The 23,263-nt window shown below is 49.8% G+C and overlaps 1 protein-coding gene across 3 annotated transcripts in view; it reads left to right on the top strand.

Annotated features, from left to right (window-relative positions):
- The window catches only part of LOC144769464 (vascular endothelial growth factor C-like), a 204,642-nt gene that overhangs the window by 73,261 nt on the left and 108,118 nt on the right, over positions 1-23,263 (top strand). For 2 of the 3 annotated variants that reach the window (XM_078653578.1, XM_078653579.1), the window contains exon 7: positions 12,662-14,238. The exons of the other annotated variant lie outside the window; for it this stretch is intronic. In XM_078653578.1, coding sequence (XP_078509704.1) covers positions 12,662-12,776 — 115 coding nt within the window. In that variant the 3' untranslated portion in view covers positions 12,777-14,238. Of the gene's footprint in view, positions 1-12,661; positions 14,239-23,263 lie in introns of those variants that run through there. 3 annotated transcript variants of the gene reach the window in all.

Genomic DNA, 23,263 nt, shown 5'->3' with positions numbered 1-23,263 from the left:
TTTCGCTGAGGGGAGTAAAGGTGTGCCAAGAAGCATTGTTCTTGGGGCTAATGCTAGGTGGAACGAGCCGCTCCTGGTGGGCAAGAGGAGCAGCGATCCTGGAAATTGGAAGAAGAGCTCTCCTTGATTCTAGGTCGATATTGATGCTTTTTGTTTTCTCAACGAAGAAGGCGGCCAACTTGTTGCATGTTGGAAAGCCATCACCAAGCTCAGGGCGATTGGGTGCCATGACCAATTGTTGTTTAACAATTTCAAAAAGTTTCTTGGGGTGGTTTTTGGCTTGATTAAGTTGGGTTCTGAAGAAGACAGCCTTTGCAATCTTGATATTTTGTTGTAAGAGTTCCTAACAGATCTAAGGTGATTTAGGTGTTCGGTGGAGGCAATGTATCTCCAGGATTTTCCGCTGCCTTTAGGATGTGGCGTTCCGAGTTTAAGTTGAATCAAGGTTTGGAGTTTTGGAGGAGGCTTTTTTTTGTTGTAAAGAGGCTATAGAGTCAAGGATACTTGAAATAGAGGAATTATAGAAAACTGTGAGGACATGAACATATTTCATGTCTGCTTGAGAAGTCAGGTTGCTAGCTCTTCATTGTTAATCTTTCTGAGGTTCCTTTTCCACTGCTTTATTTTCATGGGGTGGTCCCTCTTTTGGGACACCCCCCCCCTTTTAATAAAGAATAAGATGCAGTAGTGGTCAGACCGGTCACATGGAATAATGGAATCACATGTGATGGTGTGTCCTTTGGATATGATGAGGTCCAGAATTTCACCCTAGTTATGATTTGGGCTGTCACAGAATTGTGTCAGCTCATGATCCAATAAGAAGGATTTTAGAAAGCTCACTGCATGATCGTTTTGGTTAGACCAGTGGAAGTTGAAGTCTCCCAGGAAGAATTTGGTACACTAAAGGGTTGCAGTGGATTGAATGATTTGAGGACAAGGACGTTTTTGCTAGAAATGTTGATGCATAGATATTCGCTGGAGGTCGGAGTGGGGGTTTCTGATTGTGAAACCAATAATGTATATCAGTGTATAGAAGCTATTCCTCCACCCGGTTTCATAGATCTGTCCAGATTAATTATGTCATGACTAGGTGGGACTATAAGGTCCAGGATAGGGGGGTGGAAGAGCAGTTTAGCCAGGTTTCCGAGAGGATAATGATATCAAGCTTGTTAGTTAGGATGTGCTTACTAGTTGATCTGTAGTTGAGTAGTACGCATTTCAATTTGTCAGTTGAGTGGGTGTTAGGAGTTTGAAGGATGTTAACACTCTTGATGTTGTTACTATTTATACCTCTGAGATTGTGGGAGGGTTCTCTGTATGGGTTAGCATGAATAGCTTGGATTTGACCTAGTAGGGTCTTATCAGTGTTTAATGGGTGAGAACAAGAGAGGAGTAGATCACGGATATCTCTGGTCGATACAACAACCTTCAGTCTTCTGGGGTGGAAGGAGGAGGCATTTGGGAGGGGTAAAGTTTTTGAAGTATGGTGAGAGGTGTGTGTGTCAAAGGCAGGAACTGTGCCTGTATGGTCGAAGGGTCAGGTCTCTAGGGTACTAAAAGTTTTGAGCAGGGGAGATGTTCGATAGTGATGGCTTTCAATTCCAGGAGTTCATATGTGACAAGGAGCAGGTGGATAGAGATCTCATTAAGACGAGTTGCCCAGTCTGATTGTTGGTTGTTGGTTAAGGGTTGTGTGGAGAGTTCTGACGGACGGGTGGGGCCTTGAGGGATTGCTGAAGGGTCAGAGGCAGCATTGAAATGGTCAGAGGGAGCCAGTGAGTCAATGAAGTCTTGTGAATTACCAGTTAGCGTTGAGAAAGGAGCCGGGGATGGGGGAAGGGGCATATGTGTGGCGATGGGTTGTGGGTGAAGAGAGGTTGAATGGGTTGGGCGGGATAGGTTCCATGAAGGGTGGTAGCCTGGACTCAAGACTCAGCTGAGGGCGTGTTAGGATAGATTATGTAAGGAAGTTTACCAGGAGAGAGAAAAAGTGGTACAGCGAGAGAGGTTACCGCAGCAAGGGACCCACTGTGTATCTGCGTAGAGGTAAGGGAAGTGTATGATGCAGTAGGCCCCCTAGCTGCTTGATTCAATTGTCATGTGGATAGTGAAGGTTCTGGTGATACTAAGTCAGGGAACTGAATGGAACAGAGATTGCTTAAGGAGTGAGGAGGTTTATGTGAGGTGAGAGTGAGAGTGATATCAAGTGGAATAGGATGGTTTAAGAGGGGATGAGAAGACTTAGAAATCACTGCTTTCTTGAGAGAAGGGAATATATTATCCATCTTAGCTAAATTGTAATTCAAATCTTGAATTAGGAAACTACCGTTCTTGTAAAGGGAGATGGTGGCGTTCACATTGTAGAAGGGCAAGGGCGAAGCGGATAGTTTGAGGCCATACGGAGTAAGCATGGAATAGAAGACGTTGCTCCATCGTGCCCGTTTTCTAGAGTGGAAGATGAGGTCATTGGTTAGCTTACCCTTGTTGGCACAGAAGTAAAAGTCTGAGATAAGTGTTTTAGGTCGGGTTTTGAGTAACTGATGTCTGTGCTTTTTGGCAGCATTTTTAGGGAGGTTAGTTAATAGTGGATGGCATGGAGAACAGCGGGATCACGCCTTATATCCATTCTGTGAGGGGCCAAGGGGAATTCTTTTGAGGGATGAAGCAAATTTAAGAGCTCTTAAGTGAGTTGACAGTGAAGAGCTTAGAGAGGGAGATCCTTAGTATGAAATGTGGCCACTAGATAGAGCTCTATGTTCAGAATGACTCAAGGAGTTCTTATTGTTTCTCTGCATGAGTCAGAACTGGTCAGTAATCAAAGTTGTGTGGAGATGACAGGTATACAGGGCCGAAAGATACTGCACATAAAGGTGAGACACTCCTAGTTCACAGGGTGACCGGCATTAGGGTTTGTAAAAGTTTCGATGTTGTTAGGCGTTAACAATGCAAGTAAGGATCTTGTTACAGGGAGGGGGGTGGATCAGAGCTCCACTCTAAGATGGCTGACACAGTAGTAGAAATAGGATGGAGGCTGTGCTGAAGAGGCAAAAGTTAATCTTTTTTTTATTGCTTCTGTTGTGCTAATACAAAATAAAAACAAAATAATGAGTGCTATAGAGCATGGACCAATCTAAGCATGAGGATGGAGGAAGTATTGGATTGCATAAATTGTGTGTTCCTCAGCTTAAAAAAAAAGAAGAAAAAAAACTGTATAGCCATGAGATCTGCACAGCAGGGGGTGCAAGATTCATGCTGTTAGCGAGGGGTCAGATGTGCTTGGTAATCAGCTGGCACCATTCGCGTCAGTGGCTCACCTCAATGAACTCCGCTCCAGACTGCCCTTGAGCAGGCTCCTCCCGGTGCAGCGGGATGGAGCGGGATGCTGGGCATTGGCCAAGGGGTGTGGAGGGAAGGTCCAACCCACTCAGCACACAACAGTGTTTAAAATGGTGGGCTCCTTCACCCACACCCCAAAGTCCAGAGCTCCAAGTGAGTACAGAGCATGCGATGCCACCACCCTCCACACCCCCGAGGGTGGACCCAATGGCCGGAGGCCCACAGGAGGCGAAGTCGGGTCTGCCAGATCAGCTGCAGCCATCAGGATCCACAGCTGCTCAGCAGGACAGTGTCAGGCAAGGTAGTAGTGTTGCATCCTGGTAGCGAGGAATCGTGTGTTGATAGAGCATCAGGCAGGCATCCACACTGTGTGAACGGTAGGTGAAGGCATTTTTTCCTTCAAATTTTCATTCTGGAAAAAACAGAGTACCGCTAAACAGGGATATTCTTAAAAAGGTGAACCCCAGTTCATGAGCCTCATACAGGCTCGACCCTCTGGCAGCCAACTTAGACATGTCCCTCCGGCAGCCATCTTAGACATGTTATAACCTACTGGCAGTCACCAAGTTTCCAGTAGTCAGTTATAGTTAGGACCTTGTTTCCATAGGAACATCATTTTTTGTTTTGCTAATAACTTTGGCACCGTTTGGCGAATCTTCACAAAACGTTCAAACTAGAGTGGCAATCAGTTGAGCAGCTGTCTAGAAAGTTTCAGATTGATTTGTGGGGTCCAAGAAATTGGTGCTAGATGATTCCATACGCAGCATGATGCCTACATCCCAGGCGGGCCGGCAATGCAAGGTAACATACAATATAGCATTAGGGGCGGGAAAGAGGATACACAGCAAGCCGCTTAGAACTACATTGGGCCGTCCGCGTCAGGTGGGCATTTATTGTAGATGGCCGCAAAAAAGGTCGCAAAACATTTATGATCTAAAGTTCGAACAAACATAGGAACAGTACCACTATTCACCAATTTTAGCAGAATTAAATGCCCACAGTTGTTGAGTCCTGCCTCTGAAATACGTTCATACATGGTTTGTCCCAACCCCTAAGGCTGCATTTTAGGAGTCCTGTTTCTTCCTGTGTGGTGTCCCCCATGCATCAGTTCCCATCCCCGCCCTGTGTGGCATCTCCTTCAGGGCGGGAGTCAGTGGTTGTGTCTACGGTTGTGGTGTGTTTTAGGAGGTAAGTCTGGAGAGGACCCCAGATATCTCGCGGGCAAGAGGTGGGTGGTAAGAGTTCAGCGTAGGTATGTTACTGTTCTTGGCAGTATATGAGGTCGTGTAGCCAATCCTTACATTTAGGAGCCCTTCATCTGCCCCATTTAAGGCAATTCTTCGCTTAGCAAGGAGAAGCGCCAAGGAAACATATCGCCTTATCTTCGCTGGTAGCGGTTCAGTGTATCCCAGGATTGCGGTAAGGGACGTGTATCCCTGTCATTTGATCTAAAGCCAGCATAACTTCCCGCCAGTATCAGCGAACAGGTGTGCAGTCCCAAGCCAGGTGTTTGATATCAGCTCCCTCCTCCCCACATCAATCGCATTGATCGTTATCATGCAAATTAAAGCAATGTAAACGTGCAGGCGTATAGTACAAATGGTGTAAGTATTTGTAGAGTATGATTGACAGTCTGCTACTGGCAGAGATTTCCCCAGTTTGGTGACAGTATAAGGACCATTGTTCTTCAGTGAGTGGGTGTCCGAGCTCGCCTTCCTATTTGTTCTTAGCTGTTGGGGATCACACACAGTCGTTTTGGGTGGTGCGATATAGGAGCGACACCACATGCGTGGGGGTGCTTTGTTGCAAAAGGGCATGCAGGAGGGGGGCATGGTGGGAGGTTCTTGTGGGAAGCATGTGGTAAGGGTCCACACATCTTGCCTTAGCCTAATGTAGTAAAACCGCTCTAAAGGGGTGGGAGAGAAGGTTCTGAAGAATCTGTTGCTAGTGCAGCATTTCCCTTTCTCATAGAGTCTGCCCCAGGTGAGATAGGACAGCTTGTGTAGCAGGCGGCGGCATCCCCCTTCTTGTGTGACCGGGAGATCATGTCTCCCCTGAAAAGCAGGCTAGGTCTCTCCAGGCGCTAGTTGTGCATTGAACAGTGGTGGAGGCCTGATCATTCTGGGACCGTCCGGGTGCTCAGATATGCTGAACATGGTGTGGGGGTCATGTATCCGTCCTCTAACGCAAGGTAAGGCATGTATGGGGGGGATTTATCCAGTAGGCTGCGAAGTGACCCTGAGTGCAGATGAAATAAAGTTATGAATGCGGTATCTCAAATCCTCTGGCTGCAAAGGGTCGCGTAAGGGTGTCCCAATTCAGTCTGGCTTGTTTTCCACTTCATATAAGGCGAATCAGTTGGGTTCTGTCTTTAAAAAAATGGCGACTAGGGGCGTAAGGGATGTTCGTAAAGAGGTAAAGCAATTTGGGAAGCACCACCATCTCGATCAGGGAGGCTCTGCCAGCCACGGAGAGGGGCCGCGTGATCCACCTGGCAATTTTTGCTGTGAGGAGGTCAAGCGCTCGTCCATAGTTGGACAGCATAAGTTCGTCTCGGTTTCGAGAGATGAAATTCCTGAGGTATGTAAGTGTATCTCCACACCATGTGAATGGATAGTCCGGTTCAAAACGTGTGGTGGCATCCGTAAGAGGGAATATCTGGGATTTCCCCCAATTGATATTAACTCCAGAAAGGTGGCCAAATAAGATGATAAGTCTGAGAACGGGGTTGAGGCTTTCGTCAGGATTACGCAAATATAACGTAAGGTCGTCGGCGTATAGGGAAATTAAAATTTGCCTCTCTGGATAGATCAGTGCATGGTCTCGGAAATGTTGTCGGACCTTGGCCGCCAAGGGTTCGATCGCTATGGCGAAAAGTAGGGGCGAGAGTAAACAGCCCTGGCGGGTGCCTCTGGTAATTTTGAAGGAGGAGGATTGGACTCCGTTAACCATGACTCTAGCCTGCAGGCCAGTGTATAATAAGTCTATCCAGGCCGAGAAAGGAGCGGGGAACCCCATGCGTTGCAGAACGAAGGCAAGGTAGTCCCATTCTAAAGATGCGAACGCCTTAGTAGCGTTGAGAAATATTTTGCTTGCAGAGTCCATTTCGGGCTCAATGTCCTGAAGGACCGCAAACATAGTGCACAAGTTGTGAGATGTGCCTCTATTGGGTTGAAAGCCCAATTGATCTGGGAGTACTAGAGCAGTCACGAGAGGGCTGTATTTTGGCATCGACATTGATTAATGAAAGGGGTCTATATGAGTCACAGTACAAGGTCGGCTTGCCTGGTTTGGGCAGGGAGATTATGCACGCCTCGCGCATCGTTGGGGGTAGTATCCCTGTTTCATGAGCCTCTTCGTAGACATGTTGTAGTACGGGGATGAGTAAATGGCGGAACGTTTCATAAAATTCGGCCGGGAGGCTATCTGGCCCCGGGGCCTTGCCTGATTGTAGTTGCATTATGGCGGATATGATTTCGTCATGTTCATGGTGTGCTAGGAGAAATTCCCTCTGAACATTTCCCAACCAGGCTATTGCAGTGTCTTCAAAAAACGGGTGAAATCTACCGGGTGAGTTCTATGTGTCTTGTATAGGGTTCTGTGGAAGCTGCGGAAAGTTTCCACAATCTCAGAAGTGTTCCTATGTATTTGGCTGTCCTCATCTTCAATTTCAAGGACCATATTAGAGAATCGGGGGCGAATCAGGGATGCGAGTGCCTTCCCCAGTCTGTCCCCTTCTCCATATCGGCGCGCCTGGTGATATTTCCCTTTAAACTTGCATTCGTTTTCAGCTGTTTCCTGATAGTCAGTGAGTAAACTTTTCAACTGCAATTCTGGGGTGGGGGCTGCTTGTATCATGTTTTCCTTTTGTTTGAGCTCTGTTTCCAGTTTACGAAGCGTGGAGCGGATATCCCTCAGAATCCCGACTCTTTGCAATACAAATTCCTCGGATGTAACTTTAAAAGCCCCCCATATCGTGGAATATTGCTTGACTGAGTCTTCATTTCATGGGGAGAAATCAGTTATTTCTTGTTCCAGTTCCTGCTGGAATAATGGATCTAGTAGGTTTTGTGGATTCAGGCGCCAGGACAGGAAGGGGGAGCTAGCCGGGGGGGGGAGGGGAGTAAGAGTGATGAGAGCTGAGGAGTGGTCGGAATATGTGCGGGAGAGATGTGAGGCATGTGTCAGCCAGGGGGCGAGGCCCTTAGTGATGAGCCATCCATCTATTCTTGACTAAGAGGAGCGAGCCGTGGTGTAACAGGATCCTTCCCGGAGATGCGGGTGTAAATGGCGCCAGGCATTCATCAGTTCATGTTCCTCGACAATCGATTTAAGGGTGTAATGTGTATTCGAGTAGTGGTGCGGTTGTGGATGCGAGCGGTCCTGTGTGGGATCTAAGGTAACATTGAAGTCCCCGCCCCATAGCAAATGTGTGGACCCAATGTCCAGGATCTTACCCCAGAGCACCTGGAAGAACTCTGGGTCCTCCAAGTTTGACCGATAGCAGGACACAAAAGTTATGGATTGAGCTGCCAGGCGGCCCCAAATGATAGTGTAGTGGACTTGTGAGTCTTCATGGGAGCCTATGTGAGTGTAAGGGAGAGATTGTTTCACCAGTATGGCTGTGCCTCTGGCGTAGGAGGAATATGAGGAGAACCGTGAATAGGTCGAAATTCGGGATGCAAACGTGGTAGTTGTAGAGGGGCTGACGTGTGTTTCCTGTAGCATCGCACACTGAATATTGTGGTGGTCTAGGTACGAAAGGATGTGCCGGCGTTTGCGGCGTCACCCAGGCCTTGTACATTCCAAGTCAGGAAGTTATATGTAGGGGGTCTACGGCGGTCTTCCATGTTGTTGGTATAGAGTGTAGGTTTTAGGGCATGGATGTAGTTTTTTTAGTTCTGCAGCATAATCATATATTTGTGTGTCAATACAGTGGTAAGTGGCATAAAACAAAACCCTGTTACTTACAAAAAGCGGCAGAGGGTTCCTCCTCCCCTTTCCCCATCAGCAGCCCAAACCTGACGTGACCCACGTCCCACCACCCTCCCATCTTGCCCTTTACGCCAGATTCCCAACTAGGGAAGGTGGCCTAACCATTAACATACTTATAAAGTACAATGCATAGGGTTCACCTGTCAGGTGGAATCTAGAGTGCGGCCAGAGTCTCCTCATCTGAGAGAGGGTGCTCGGATAGTATTGTGCGTCCTCATCTCATCCCAATGTCTGGTACGGATATTGTTCTTGAGGAGTCCATCCGGTAAAGGAATGTGGAGCATTTTCAGCATTTTCAGCGTTTCGAGTACCAGGTTTTAGCTCCGGGTCACCACACGTACACTCTACTGTGAAGGTTGAATACTAATCATTACATATAGTATGGGTGGTGTTGCGTGGAGACTATTCAACATCCACTGCTGCATTAGTAGTCTGAGCATGTTTGCAGGGGCTTTGTATAAGTCTTTACAGTTCCTTGATGTTTCTCATGTAGTGTTTGTCCGGGTTGCGTCACATTGCAGGGTTAGTTTCCCATGGGTTCACTCTATGTCGGAGGCGCTGCCATTTCTGTCTGGACGGTGGTCAGATGACCGGCCTGCAGATTGTTTGGATAGGGTCTTGAGGAAGTCCTGAGCATGTTGTAGATTGGTGAAGAAGTGCTGTTTTCCTTGATGTGTTACTTTTAGGTGGGCCGGGAAAAGCATAGCATAGGGCCTATTGAGTTGTTGCAGTTTTTTCTTGACTTGGAGGAACTTTCGTCTCTGCTCCTGAACAGCCATGGTGAAGTTGGGATAGATTGATATCTCCGTTCCCTCGTACCAGAGCTGACCTTTTTCTCTAGAGAGGCGGAGGGCAGTGTCTCGGTCCCGGTAATGAAGTATTTTGGCTATTATGGGACCAGGTCATCATGTTTTTCCGCCCTATGCGTGAGGCCGCCCAGTCTAGCATTCATAGAGTCCATTTTTGATTCAATGGATGTCAGGCTCGACTGCATCACCAGTAGTAGTTCTTTTAGGTCTGCGGTAGAAGTGGTTGGAGCGTCGGCTTGATCTTCATCAGGCTCCGTCTGGGATCGGGCAAACTTACGAGTGTCAAAGTTAAGTTTCTGTTGCCTCCCATCTGGATTCCCCATGGCGATGGAGCGAGAGGTGCGGCGATATGGCTCTGGTCGAAGAGGGTCCACTTCGGGATCCTGGCAACCGAGACCCCTTCCGGTCAGAGGCAGTCTGTGTGGCTTTCTTGGGATGACCACTGTGTATCAGGGCAATATGTGTGGGTCCGAGTTCCAGGCCGTGCTTCACGAGTGCCGGAGTGTCCAGAACATGGTACAGGTCAGCGGGGTCCTGGCGGCGGTTCCAGAAGCCAACCAGGGCAGTACTGCTGATAAAGGCGCGCGTCTGGGCTCAAGATTTGTACCACCAAGGATCAGCTCTTTGCAGCCCCCACCTGGTACATCCCAGGGTCTTAAAGCCAAAAGGTCCCCAGATGTAGCGAGCACCGGGCAGTAGCCTGGGATGGTTGATAGCGGGTGATAGTTGGGACTGCGTCTGTGGGTCCCAGCAAAAGCAGTCAGGCTTGATGTCACCCCCCCTCCACACTTTGCAGTCGACAGTACCTGGGGGGCCAAGCCTCGGTACATGGTCAGGTGGTTTGTCTGTGCGCTATGAGGTGTTACTGTTCCCACGTCTGCTAGGGCGCCCCAGGTCCAGCAGAGGAGATGGCCATTGGGATCCGGCCGCAATCGCCTCAAATTGGTCAGGTTTTGTAATGCGAAGCTGGCTGGGTGTTGCGCTAATTAGTCTTTGTCCCGGGTCCCAAGTGTGTTTAGAGGGCCGCGGACCGGCGTGTGTAGTAATCCAGGCCGTCCAGCAGGATCCACTAGGCCGCAGTCACTTGCCCCAGGGGTGGAGGTGCAGTGCCGCGGCTCAATAGCAAGCAGGTAGCCCAAGCCCAGCAGCGGCGCGAGCGCTCCAACGGTCCCAGGGGGGCAGCGCAATTCACTCACCACCCCTTCCTTCAGTTCGACTCTCAGGAGCCACAGTGGTCCCACGCCCGCACCAGTCCGGTTCTCCCAGCCAGGCCTGGCAGGTCTCCACATCCCGCCAGAGGGAGGCGGACCCAGCACCAGCAGGAGAGGTTGGCGGATTCACAAGCCGACAGCTAATCAGCCCCAGCGGGGTTCCCGGCAGTGCAGAGTCAGCGGCTGGGTGAGCCGCTATGTCTTTGAGAACGGTGGGTCTGCCCTGTTCAGTTCGATAGCGTCTCGGCCCGCTCACCGGGAGGCCAAGGCCGCCATCTTGTGTGTTTTGCCCAGGGGATCTGGAGTTTCCATTCCACGGGTTCAGGGTATTCTCATGGGGATGCAGAGGAGTCCTCTGGATGCTCCGAGATGTCGGCGATCAGGTAGTGTTGTTTAACTGCGTAGTATTCAGGAGATGAGGAGGATAGTTATCGGATGGGCTCCCGAACAGCAAGAGCCTCACGCAAGTGCGGCCATCTTGCTTGGCGCCCCCTTCCCCATGCAATTTCTCATAGGGATTCTAGACAAGACTACAGCCCAAACCACTGAATGGAAGTACACCAAATTTTGCAGAAAACTAGATCTTGGTCCAGAAAGAGTGCTTTGTGAAATTTGGAATAAATCCATTCAGTAGTTTTTAAGTAATTAAAAAAAATAAGATTCATGTATATCAAGCAAAGGGTCCGTGGATCTGAAAGATTGCATGATGAGACCCGATTGGCTGCCACCACTTTAACCAGAAAGAGGTGGCACCCATCTTGGACTCCAGACTCAGTTCGAGTCCCAAGAAAAATGAAGAAAAAAAACACTAGGGGACAGGGGAGGAATGCTCTGACCTCCTAGGCCTGGTCATGGGGCCAAAAATTTGTTTTTTTATGTTGCCACAAATTTGTGGAGGATCCGTGGCAACATTTGGAGAAAAAAATGTGTTCGTTTTTTCACCCTGGGTGGGCCAGGTCCAGGGGAGTTAACTGTTTATGTTAATATGGGAAGGGAGGTGCACATGGCTTCAGTCCCCAGGCCAATTTCAGCCCGAGGAACCCCATCCCTGGGGCGAACCAGATATTGAGAAGGGGAGGAAGGCTGCACTGCTCCCCTCCCCAGGCCAATTTTGGCCCCGGGCACCCCTTACCCAGGGTCTGGCCCAGGGCCGGACTGGGATCCAAAACCGGCCCTGGCAAAGTGCTCGGATCGCCCCTCCCCCCTGGGGTTGTGGGTACCGCCGAGCTCTTTGCCAGGGCCGGTTTTCGCCCGATTTTGTTACAGGGCCGATTTTACACGATTTCTATGCTGCAAAAACGGCCCTGTAACAAAAACGCCCCCAGGGGCCCCAAATCGTCCCCCCACCCGTGCGGCGCACCGGGGGATTGCCCGGTGCCCGCTACGGCCAGTCCGGCCCTAGTCTGGCCTTATTAAGATGTGGAAGAGGGCCCAGCTAAAGTCAATAAGGGGGAAGGGGTATGCAGTTCCCTCCCCGGGCTGTTTCAACAAGGATATGGTGGGTGCCTTGGGTGGGCATCAGGGCACCCACCCATTCTTGGCAAGGCCCTGGGGGATAGGATCCCTGGCTCTGAAATCGGCCAGAGGAAGGGCCACACGGCTCCCTTTGCCTTTGTTAGTAGTTGGCCAGCCTCAGTTGGATGGAGGAGCAAAATTGGCCTGGGGAGGGCCCTGCATACATTTGCTCCCTTATTAACTTTAGAAAGGCCGCAGGTGATGGCGTCCCCGGGGCAGAAATTAGCACAGGAGGAGGGCCTCATGACATCTTCTATGACATGATTGATAATATCAGTGAAAGATTTGCTCCAAAATGTTTAGTGAGAAAACTGGGCATGGTGGGAGCGCAAGTTACAGTTATCTTAGGACAAGAGTTATAGTTACTTGAGATAACTAACTACAATTGCTGAATTTCTATGTTTTTTTTGTCTGTAAAATCTGAACCTAACTATAACGTACCTGTTATAACAACCTGTCTTAAGAGGGCAAGGTGTTGGGTTCAAAAGTATGGAATTAATGTCCACAATATTCTGACATACAACCTCGCAGGCTTAGTTTTCAATTTTAATTGATCCTTTCTGCTGGGAAAGTTGATGTATTTAACATACTTTAAAAGTTTGTATTTGTGTAAATAAGATCCCCAAGAAGAAGTTTAGTTGTGCTTTTTTTGCCTGCTTTCTCACCATTTTAAGACCGCAGCAGAAATAGTTTTTTTCCAGTTTTGATGTACAGTTCGGTGTTGTTGAACGTTTGCTACGCTAGTTAAAAGGTCTACGGTGGTTCTAATAAAAGTCCCTTTATGTGCCCGGCCAGCTGCTACAGGTTACCTTGCCCAAGGAGGAGGCCCCGATGTCCGAACAACTATTACTATAGTGACTCTGTTTGCTACTGCCTTCCGAAGCACCTGAGAGCCTACGAGCACCTGTGACCGAGCCAGTCAGCACCGAGAAAGAAACTTGGTAGCCCAGGGGCCGGAGTCCAGAAAAGGGAGGCCTCATCGTCTACTGGAGTGACCGCATTTCTGAACATTGGTGCTACGAGACTAACGTGGAACACTGTGAATCTTGGTCCACATCAAAAGCTTGACATCTTCAAACAGAGCGGTGCTGGACCACCTTGCTTCTAATTGTGGCAGAATGTTTGTATTGTATGAACCCTTTTATATAAAAATGCACACACCTCCAAGAGCAGGACGAGAGTGACCAGACCCTGAGCCCCACTGATTTCTTGGACAATCCTTCTCAGAAGATGGCAAATATCGGAGTTACATTTAATTCAAATTCATCCTGTGCTTCTCATCTCTAGTCTGAAAACTTTACCGCTGTTTGAAATAATTTCACTCATTTCCGTTCAAGCACTGAGTGGATCTAAAAGGTCCGGTGACTAGTACACAAGGCATTGACCAGGTGGACATCTGCTCAAATCAGATGCAGGCTTGTCAGCCATCAAGATCAGCGCCTCTTAGTAGATGTACTTAGGTCTGGCAGGGTATAACCTTTAAGGGGGGAAATCACAGAGTCTGGAGACATAGGACTCCACATTTTAGAACGCCACTCCTCTACTCTTATAAGTCAAAGTTGATTATCTGACGTACCAGAATGCCTTAAAACCTACCTGTTTTGTCTGTTGTATGAGAGTGAAACCGACCAGCTTTCCTTCTCTTACCCTCCTCACAAACCCACTCATCCTCAGATAACTGAGGTGCTCTGAAGAGACCGAAGGCTAGCACAAGCACTATACCAACCCAGAAATAGACAGTACACTTCCAACACAGTCGAGGCCAACAGAGCTGGGCCAGGTCACACTACCTGGAATTTAAAGTCAATATAGGGCACAGGCGAACATGTATGACGTTTTCACATTTCAGGCGTATTCCTACTGCCACTTTAGATTTTGGTAAGAAAGGAAAATAAGAGTAAAAGCTAAATAGTTGGAAACAGAGAACATATAATACTGCAATATATGTGATGGCTTAGAAAATGATATACTATAGTGCTAGAAATCAATAAATGTGTGATTACCAAAACAAGTATTAGCAAAAAGCCAGAAGGTCTCGCTTTTGGGAGCTATTGGCTTTGGCAAAGGTTTTAGCAATATATTACTGAATATACATTGCATATTTTATATAAGTAAAAACTTTGTTAGTATTTGTAAATTCTTTGCTTTAATGCAAGTGTGTATTATAATTGGAAGTAAATTTACTAAGCATTGGCAAAGATGAGGGGCCTCTGTGCTAAAAGGTGGAGTTATTGCCTTTTCCAATGATTGTATGGTACGTGTGAGCGGAGTCGCATTTAGGTGTCAGGGTGAGGTCTGATAGTGAGAGGGTGTTCATAATGGTGCGTTATATGTACCAACTGTAATTACCAATTACATTTTTTACAACAAAATCTTTGTTGTTCCTCATTTATATCAAACTGCTATCAAGCACTGACAAAGCTTGTCTAACAGCGGAGTGCTAAGAGGCAGCCTGCATAGATCACTACTAGACATCATACGTCACAGTGCTAGTTTCAGTCTCTTCCATTCTCTGTTACACCCGTCCAATATAGTTTAATTTTTTTATCTTCATTTGGGTGAAAAACATTCATAGATGCTTGAAATAGAAGTGCTGAGGGGGTGCTGTAGCACCACCCAAAATAATAATGCTGGAGTTCAGAAAGTGGATGAGCAATAAATGTGCCTTTAAATTTTGTGTTCCTCTTGTTATACTTGCTGTGCGTACCGAGAGAGGTTATGTTTTTTAACAAATCGCTGCAAATTCATTTAAAATGTGGAATTGTGTTTACTATTGTTTCTTTGAAGACAGAGATAGAGATTTTGTAAAGTGAACTGCCTGACAGCCTTGCTGCGGTACAGGAAATATGTAGGCTAGCTAGGGCGGAGTTTGCGTCGTCGCGCTACACGAAACTCCTCGAAGTGGTAAAACAATCTCTGCCTCGCTACGTGGAGTTCCGCAATTTAATGAGGTATTGCTTGCTTGGCCACCATAACTGCTGCACAACACAATTTCAAAAACCCACTCCCTTCGCCATACCTCTGATGCACTCCTGGACTGCCCTGCTTGATTGACAGGCTAGTAGGAGGCACATTGTAATTCAACACTATTTGAGGTACCAATTCATGGTGCTTTTCCTCCGTTGCAGTTTTTCCCTGTAGTCCTACAGAATCCAGTGCCAGTCTTGACAACTATAACATAGCGATCAGGCAGATGAGGCCAAACTAAATGCTTCCTTCACTGAGGTGAACTACACAAACATCTCCAAGCCTTCACATGGTGCTCTTAATGCCAAGGTAGTAAGAGGCCGCCATGAGGGCAATTAGAAAACCCCCCCAGATATTCGTGCATGACTGAGTTAGCTGACACCCCCCACCCCACCAGGACATTTACCTCCTCCTCCCCTGCCCACCCCCATACCGAAGATAAATGAGAACAACTGCAGCGGTGTCGGGAAGCTTGTCTTTCTCGATCCATCTCTGCCGCTGCCCGCGTCCCACGCAGGGGGACATTGGCAGGGCAGCCACCTTAGTGGCCACTAGTCGCAGCCCCCATCCCCCTGTTCAGGGCTTCGTAGGAAGCGCAGCGAGCCTCGTCTGCCCCTCCCAGGGGTCTCCATGACGCATGGCCAGGGGAGGGCTTGCCAGTGGGGGCGGGCCAGGTACTTAAGCTCCGGCCGCCCCTAGCTCTGCCTCTGTATTGCTTCGGTTTCCTGTCTGACCGCCTGAGTGCTGCAGTTCGGTTAGGGATCGCCGTCGTCGTCTTCTAGGTGAGTGCCACGCTCCTTCCTCCCCCCCGCTCCTGGGTCAAGCCCAGGTTGCACAGGGGCCTGTGGTTGGATACTACGGGGGGTGGGAGTCGTGGCCAAATTGCGGTCTCGACGGCATGGGCAGGCGGGCGTTTGAGCACTTCGATTTGCTCTTCATTTTAGAGCGATGGGACCCCATTTAGTGGCGTGCCCTCGGGCCAGGGGAGAATGAAAAAACGCCGTCGGTTTCAGGGCCCGTTTCAAGGGCGACGCGGAAGGCCTTGTAGGACAACGTTGCCGTGGTCTGGGGGTAGTGACGAGGTTAGTCCCCCCTCCCATGTGGGCCAGGTCCATTTGGTGTTCCTGTGCACACAGTTGTAGCCGGCGTGGGCAAAGGCTTCGCCGGAGTGCTGGGTATAGCCCGGCCGCTGGCAGTGAGCATTTCAGGCCCGGACAGGGGAGGGCTTGCCAGTGGGGGCGGGCCAGGTACTTAAGCTCCGGCCGCCCCTAGCTCTGTCTCTGTCCTGCTTCGGTTTCCTGCCTGACCGCCTGAGCGCTGCACCCACCCTATCCTCGTACCCAGCGGCTGGACAGGCGGCGCGGACATGATGAATAATTTAAATGTTTTTTCTTGTGTTGCAGGCGGAGTTACAGGGCGATCTGGAGGCAGACGGGTACGGTAAGGGTACCTCTGCGGCAGACTGGTACAGTAAGGGTACCTCTGCCTGGCACAGTAAGGGTGCCTGAGCCAAGGACCTAGAGCCGCAGGAGGTTCCGGGAAACCGCGACGGCGCCCCGTTAGTCCTTCGGGCGGTCGGGGGGCCTGAACCGACCGGGGGTGTGCCATACCGCTCCGCCCTGAAAGGGGGGGCGGGAGTATAAGATAAGGATCTACAAGGTGCTGCACTGACGGAGCGTCGACTCACCGTGCTGGCTGGCTCATTAGGCAGGCGGGACAGCGAGGGGCTGCCGGCCTTGGCTCACCCGTAAGATAACCCAGCAAATGTCATACGCTTGTTGTATGAAAATAAACCTGCAGCAGTTCTCACCCAGAAACAATGTGTCCAGTGTAATCAATATATGGGCAAATGTGTATGATGTTGGGTGGGAGCGGATGACGGTGTGGGCACTATGAGACGGGTAAACTGATAGCCTCCTCCCTCACGCTTTTCTCTGCACGGAGTGGGCGTGCCACACCAAAGTTGTTATGGAGGCAGCCAAACAGTCTATGCCATCAGTGCAGAGGTCTCACTGCAGCAGCATGGCGTCTGCACGTCCTCAAGTGTGCCACTAGTGGTAGGGGCTGGAGGCTAGCACTCCAGCGTTTGTAGTGTGCTGCAGCCTGCCAGGTGTCTCCTGTCGCGAGACTGACCCTCTTCTATGGCTGCAGCCACTAAAAGTAGGGGGGAGCAAGTATGCGACACCGGATGTGCTAGTAAACTCCGTTCCACTGCAGTTGCAGAGTTTTTGCCAAACTCCATGTTCCAAGCGGAGCACCAAGTAGCAAAAACTCTGTGAACTCCACAGGCGGGGCGGAGTTCACCACCCACCCTTAGAAATATGATAGAAAAGGCTGCAGGCTGTCAGTTTTGTTTCTTAAACACAAGAGCATTTAAATACTTGTAAATGAAAAATAGCAGTTACGAAAGCACAAATGAAGCACTTTTTTGTAATTCTAAAGTGTGATGAAAAAAAGATTTTAATGGGATCGAAGAGCACTGTAAAGGAAAAATAAAATGATAACAGAACGTTATTATCATTTTATTTTAAGCCTGGTTGCAAGCTCCATGTTAGGGCTGGGCAGGGTTGGGACCACATGACGTCAAAGGGAGGAGGAGTGGTTGCTGCACTATTAGTATGTTCTCCACTGGCTGTATTGCACAGCCTGGGTGGCCAACATGCACAGCCTACCACGCGCTGTCTGAGCGCCGAACTTCAGCACTCAGACCAACCACGATGCTGCTGTCATGCTGATGACATCAGCGTTGTGATTGGCTAGGGATGTCTGTGAGCCTGGGTGCTTCCGGGAGTCAGGATACAGCAAGGACGGTGGAGAGGTGGCGGCTGGCGACCAGCAAGTTAATCTTCTTTTTTATTTAATTTTTTTCCTAACCTCACCACCATCCCCTACCAGCCGCCACTGATCGAAATATCAGGACACTTTACTTGGTGAAGTGCAAATGATAACAATTTGCTACAACCCGAATTCCATACATTATAATTTGTGAGTTAGATAGTTTTATCAGTAAAACTGCATGTCAGTGCGGATTTTGTTGCCATTGCAGTAGAAAATATGCTGTCTGTAATTGGCAGTGCACTACCACACCATGCTTTAACCATGTATTTGCGACATTAGGTCAGTCCATGTTTAGTACGGTGTTTGCACTTTATTACCCTGGTTAATTTTCTACTGCAACTAATGAATTAGCTGTTTTAAAACTTTCAATACTGTTTACTTGAATAATTGTACGTATCGATGTTTTCTGATCGAGGCTCTGGGAGAGGGAGTCGTGCAGCACAGGAAGTGAGGATGAAAGAGCCTTCCGGTTAGGTCAGCCAGGCTTGCTTGAATCCAGTGACAAAGTGAGCAAGGGACTCACGTCTGACAATACCCTGCCAACTTATGGTGAACAAAGCGGTACAAAAGGGGGTGGTGATGGACGGAGCATCTGAACCAATCAAACGCTCACACCCAGTCAACAGATCTGGGTTTAATCCATCACCGTTCTTTAGCCCACTCTGCCACCCCAGTTCAGACATGGCCATATGCAAATCAGTCTGACCCTGTGCCTCATGGGAACAGTCCAGCCCGAACTGCCAAGCCATGCCTTCCCTGGACCGGAAACAAGCTTCCTAGGACCGGTTTCTGGCATTTCAGCCGTCTTCAGCCAGGCTTGCTTGGATCCAGTGGCAAAGTGAGCAAGGGACTCCCGTCTGAGCATACCCTGCCAACTTATGGCGAACAAAGCGGTACAAAAGGGGGTGGTGATGGACGGAGCATTTGAACCAATCAAACACTCACACCCAGTCAACAGATCTGGGTTTAATCCATCACTGTTCTTTAGCCCACTCTGCCACCCCAGTTCAGGCATGGCCATATGCAAATCAGTCTGACCCTGTGCCTCATGGGAACAGTCCAGCCAGAACTGCCAAGCAATGCCTTCCCTGGACCGGAAACAAGCTTCCAGGACCGGTTTCTGGCATTTCAGGCTGAAGGCAGACTCCATGTCCGCTTTTGCCATAAGAACACCCCTGCCTGCTGCCCGTACCAAATCAACTGCCTCATCAAACAAAGCATAACAAAGTGAGCACGCTCTGTCAGCTAGGTAGTCATTTATTGATGATCCCTTGGGGTAAGAGAGATGGTGAATCATCCTGTACTTGCCCCGCTCTTTTTTGGGCATGATCCCCAGAGTAGACACAATAAAATGAGGGAGGGGTGGGTGGGCAAAAGGCCCAGCCACCCTCCTCAAATGGCACTCTTTCTCCAGCTTTCCCCTGACCACCTCTGGTGCTTCTATAGCCGAGCGGAGGTTCTTGGCTTCACTCATAACTGCCGGTCCAGAATACGGAATCCTAAAGCCCTCACTAAAACCCATGAACAATTCCCGCTCAGCTGCTCTAGGGTACTCTTTAAGGATAATTGTCAAGGTGGGAAAGTAAATAGGTGATGGCGCTAGAATGAAGTGCACATTTGGAGCAGGTGTGGGTGAATTTGCATGTTGGGCCCCAAGTGCATGCCCCATTGTTGTATAGCCTGCATGCATTGTTGGCCCTATGCTGATAGCCTCCCCTCCCCCTCTGAGGGTCCCTGCCCTTAAAGGAATGACAAAACTGTTGTATAAAATTGTATGGTTTTGTCTGTCTGTACTTCAGGAAGGGGGTGTCTCTGCCCGTGGGGATGTTGCCATTACCCATGTACTGTACCCAGAGCTCAATCTCCTGACAATCCCATTACATCTCAGCTGCCTGCTCCATCTTTTGCCTGAATTCTCTATTGAATTTAACCATTCCGTTCCTCCATTACGCTTGTATTCCTCATAAATTACCCTGTTCTATTTGCACAGGGCAGGCCCCTGTTCAGGGGACTTCTCCATGATGACTGTGGATAACATGGCTGTTGGACTTGGCCCTTCTGGCAGGTTCACCCCTAAACTTTTTGCTTATGAATGTGAATTGGTGATAGTGATTTTTGGTTTCTGCGCACTTTACCACTGTGTCCCAGGGTAAAGTGCGTGCGTGTAGTGAGGTTGGCTTGCCCTCCCATAGGAATGCATGGGGAATGTATGTGTCCATGTTAGTTCCTGATGCGTGGGGAGTGCAAGCTTGCGTTTGGTATGTACGGATTTGTGTGATTAAATGCTGCGCGATGATGTGTGCGGCGTGAATGTGTCTAGTGTGGAAGTGCCACTTCTAGAAGTTGGTGTGCCTCTGCAGTGAATGTGCTGGCTTGTGATTGGCTGGAGCTGTCTGGTGTGCCAGGCTCCAGGAGTCAGGATGGATCTGCCTCAGTGGTGAATGGGAGATCTGCATGTGTGATGGCTGGGGAGGAGTGCACCTGGGACCTGAATAGGGCTGGGCTTTCCCCACACAATGCTGGCTCCGCCCCCTGTGGTGCGACGGATGACCCTAGCCTGACTAGTGAATATGAAGGGTGGCTGAGCGCATCACAGTGCTCCAAAACCAGCTGCAACTGGTTTTTCCCCCACCCTGCACACAGACAAAGGATTATGCTGTATAAAAAGGGGCTGTGTCCCCTTGCAAAAGTTTTCTCTTGTTCCTGATCCAAAGAGGGGGGCCTGCTGCTGCTGGGTGCCAGGAGGATACCCCCACTGGGATTGCCTCCCTGCCTGGAGGGCCCCGTGAGCTGGACCCTGGGCCCAGCCTTGCCCCCCCCCTACCTTCCTTCTTGTTACAGGATTCTGTCCCTGGGCTTTTGGGGACTCCTTTGACCTGCAGCACCTGGGGAGTGCTGACCTCCCCCTCCAAGAGAGCGCATTGCACCACTGGCACGGTGATCCCGTCCTCGAGGGATTCCCCGGCGTGGGGATCCACCTTTGTGCCCCCAAGCGAGTGCCCACCTCGCATTTGTGCCGCTTGTGGCATAATTTAGCTAGCGGTTGGCCAGCCCGCTTTATATTTAAATTAAAGAGGGATCCTACCTCTCGTGGGGCCCCGTTTATTATTTAACTCGAGGGAGCCTACCCCTCGGTTGATTCATCCTCCCAGCCTGCAGTGCCTGGAAGTACTGCCTCCAAAAACCGGAAGTCGACTGGAGCCCACCCCGCGCTCCGGTGTCAGGAGGAAAAGTGCCGGCGAGATCGAGGAGAAGAGCCCGTAACGGGCCGCAGCAGAAGAGGCGGGGCGGAGGGGGCCCGAGGCACATTGTTGGTGCCTGCCCCCACCGCAGTGAGAGGAGTCGCGCCGTTCGCCCCCACCAGCAGAGACCCAGTGAGTGAAGATCCGGGATGTTGGGTTCGGGGGGGGTGCGGGGCCCTTTGCACCGATCACCGAGCGGCCCCGACTGGCAGTGGGCCGCTTCCACGAAGCTCCCTAGTACTAAGGGAAGAGGGCGTATATTTCTTTTCAGAGCCCTGTGGCTCCAACGCGAGAGCGAGGCTCCATTGTGGAGAGTATACGAGCGGCTCAAGGGGGCATATTGGAAAGAGCCCTGAGAGGCCCCATGGCATAATTTTACCTCGAGTCCCCCGAGAGGGACTCCAACGACGGCCGCATTTCTTTAGAGCCCACGAGGCAAAGGGGGCATTACTCCACTTTGAGTCCCCATAGCGGAACTCCGAGTGTGGGGGCATTTTGGATTGGTAGAGCGGCCCCGGAAGGCAGCGGGCTGCTCCCACCTTCCCCCACAGTTATTCTTGAGCCCAGCGAGGCTCACGGGGCCACGAGTGTTTTGGTGGCCAGCGCCTGCGAGGCCCCTGCATCCAAGGGGGCAGGTTGTGTTCAGAGCCCACAAGCTCCCCCGTGTTGGTCCCATCGTCTCTACAGCTGCCCAGCACTTAGTGGGCAGCTGCTCCGTTTAGGCCCCCTGACATTTTGGGACACAGGGTGTTTCAGCCCCAGAGAGGCCAGTTGGTCTGGGGACAGCTATATGTTTTGGCCTATGTGATTCCTACACAATTCTGTTTTCCCTACACCGCTGAATGTATGTTTATGCAACATGTGTTTTTCCCTACACCTCTGAATGTGTTGTGATGCATCATGTGTAATGTTTTTATGCCTACACCCCTAATTGTATTGTGATGCTTAGGTGGTTGTTCTTCCTAATATAGCTATACTAATGAGTTCCTGGTTCCCTGCGTAATATTGTCCTAAGGTGGTTAGGGTTGCGTAGGTGGTACTTACCTGTTACCAGTGGTTACTGGTTGTGTGTTCTATTTTGGTGATACAGTGATATGTTCTATGCGCTAATTACTATTCCTAGAAGTGCTAATTCTACCAAGTGCTAAATCTAAAAGTGTTTATTCCTGACAGTGGTGCCCATGGCCCTGTCCCATGTGCCTAATCCCCTGTAAATTCTGCCCGTGCCTATGGCACATTGTAAAGTGTGTATTTATTATCTAATGTGTTATGTACAATACAAAGGCTATTTTTATAACCTTGTGGGGAGTTTCCTTTGTGGTGGGCCTTGGGTGTTGTTACTGGGTGCGCGCGCAAACCCTTTTTCCACATAGCCTCCGGGATAAGCCTTACTGCTCGCGCCACGTTGCCTAGAGGGTGAGCAGTGGTTATCTTTGGCGTGTAACTCCCTTGCCCTGACGTAGAATGGTGGTTTCTGCCTGACTTTGGCCCAAGCCTCAGCCAACTGGAAATCCCATTTCTAACAATGGCAAATGCCTCTAACTAGTTGTCTCCTCTGGTTTAACCTTCCTCTTCCACTTATGCTTATCCACATCCTTACTCGACACAGTGATGTCTGCACACTCCTTGGCGAATGTAAGCAATGAGAAAATGTCAATGAACTCTCTGTTCCAAATTCTTTCTGTGGCCTCTAAAGGAACTCTCCATGCCAGAGATGACCTTCCTGTCAGCAACGGCAGATCAGGCCTAATTAAACCCCCCTTACTATTTGCACCTGCAGTAATGTCTGCAACACCCATGCCTGAATCCCCCGTTGCCAAAGAGGAGGATTCAGCCCGTACTTCCAGAGAAGGACTGCTTTCCTGCACCCACACCCGACTCGCACTTGCTTGATTGGTGCTGGGAGTCTGCCCTGTGCCTGACCCAACTAGCAATTTCGTAGAGGCCATGAAGCTGTGCATTGCTCCCATCATCCTACCACGTCCTTATTGCAGGACCTGGCCTGATGCTCCTGGGGTTAGGCTGGGAGCCAGCTCCCATGCCGGTTGGTTAGTTTGCCTCTGAGCCACCAGAAAGCTAGTCTGTGGGTCCGGTTCCTCCCCTGCGGGGTTACCACTGGCTGAACACTTTGAACTTCAAGGCCAGAATCCGTTGTCTGCAACCCCTCAGCATCTGTCAAGTTGAGTGTTGCGGATTGCTGCTGCGCCTCTTGCATTGCCAACATCTTTCTTGCCGACTCCGGCCACTTTGTCTGCCCCATGGCCATGAACTTCGCCCATACTTTGGTGTCCTCCTGGCTAGGCTCTGGGGAGAACAGCGACCGGGAACCGTGGTCCTCCATAACTCAGAG

This window comes from Lissotriton helveticus, chromosome 7 (genome assembly GCF_964261635.1).
Source record: "Lissotriton helveticus chromosome 7, aLisHel1.1, whole genome shotgun sequence".
In the NCBI taxonomy this organism is placed as follows: Eukaryota; Metazoa; Chordata; class Amphibia; order Caudata; family Salamandridae; genus Lissotriton; species Lissotriton helveticus.
The sequence above is the reverse complement of the archived record's forward strand: the minus strand, read 5'-3'. Positions and strand labels throughout refer to the sequence as shown.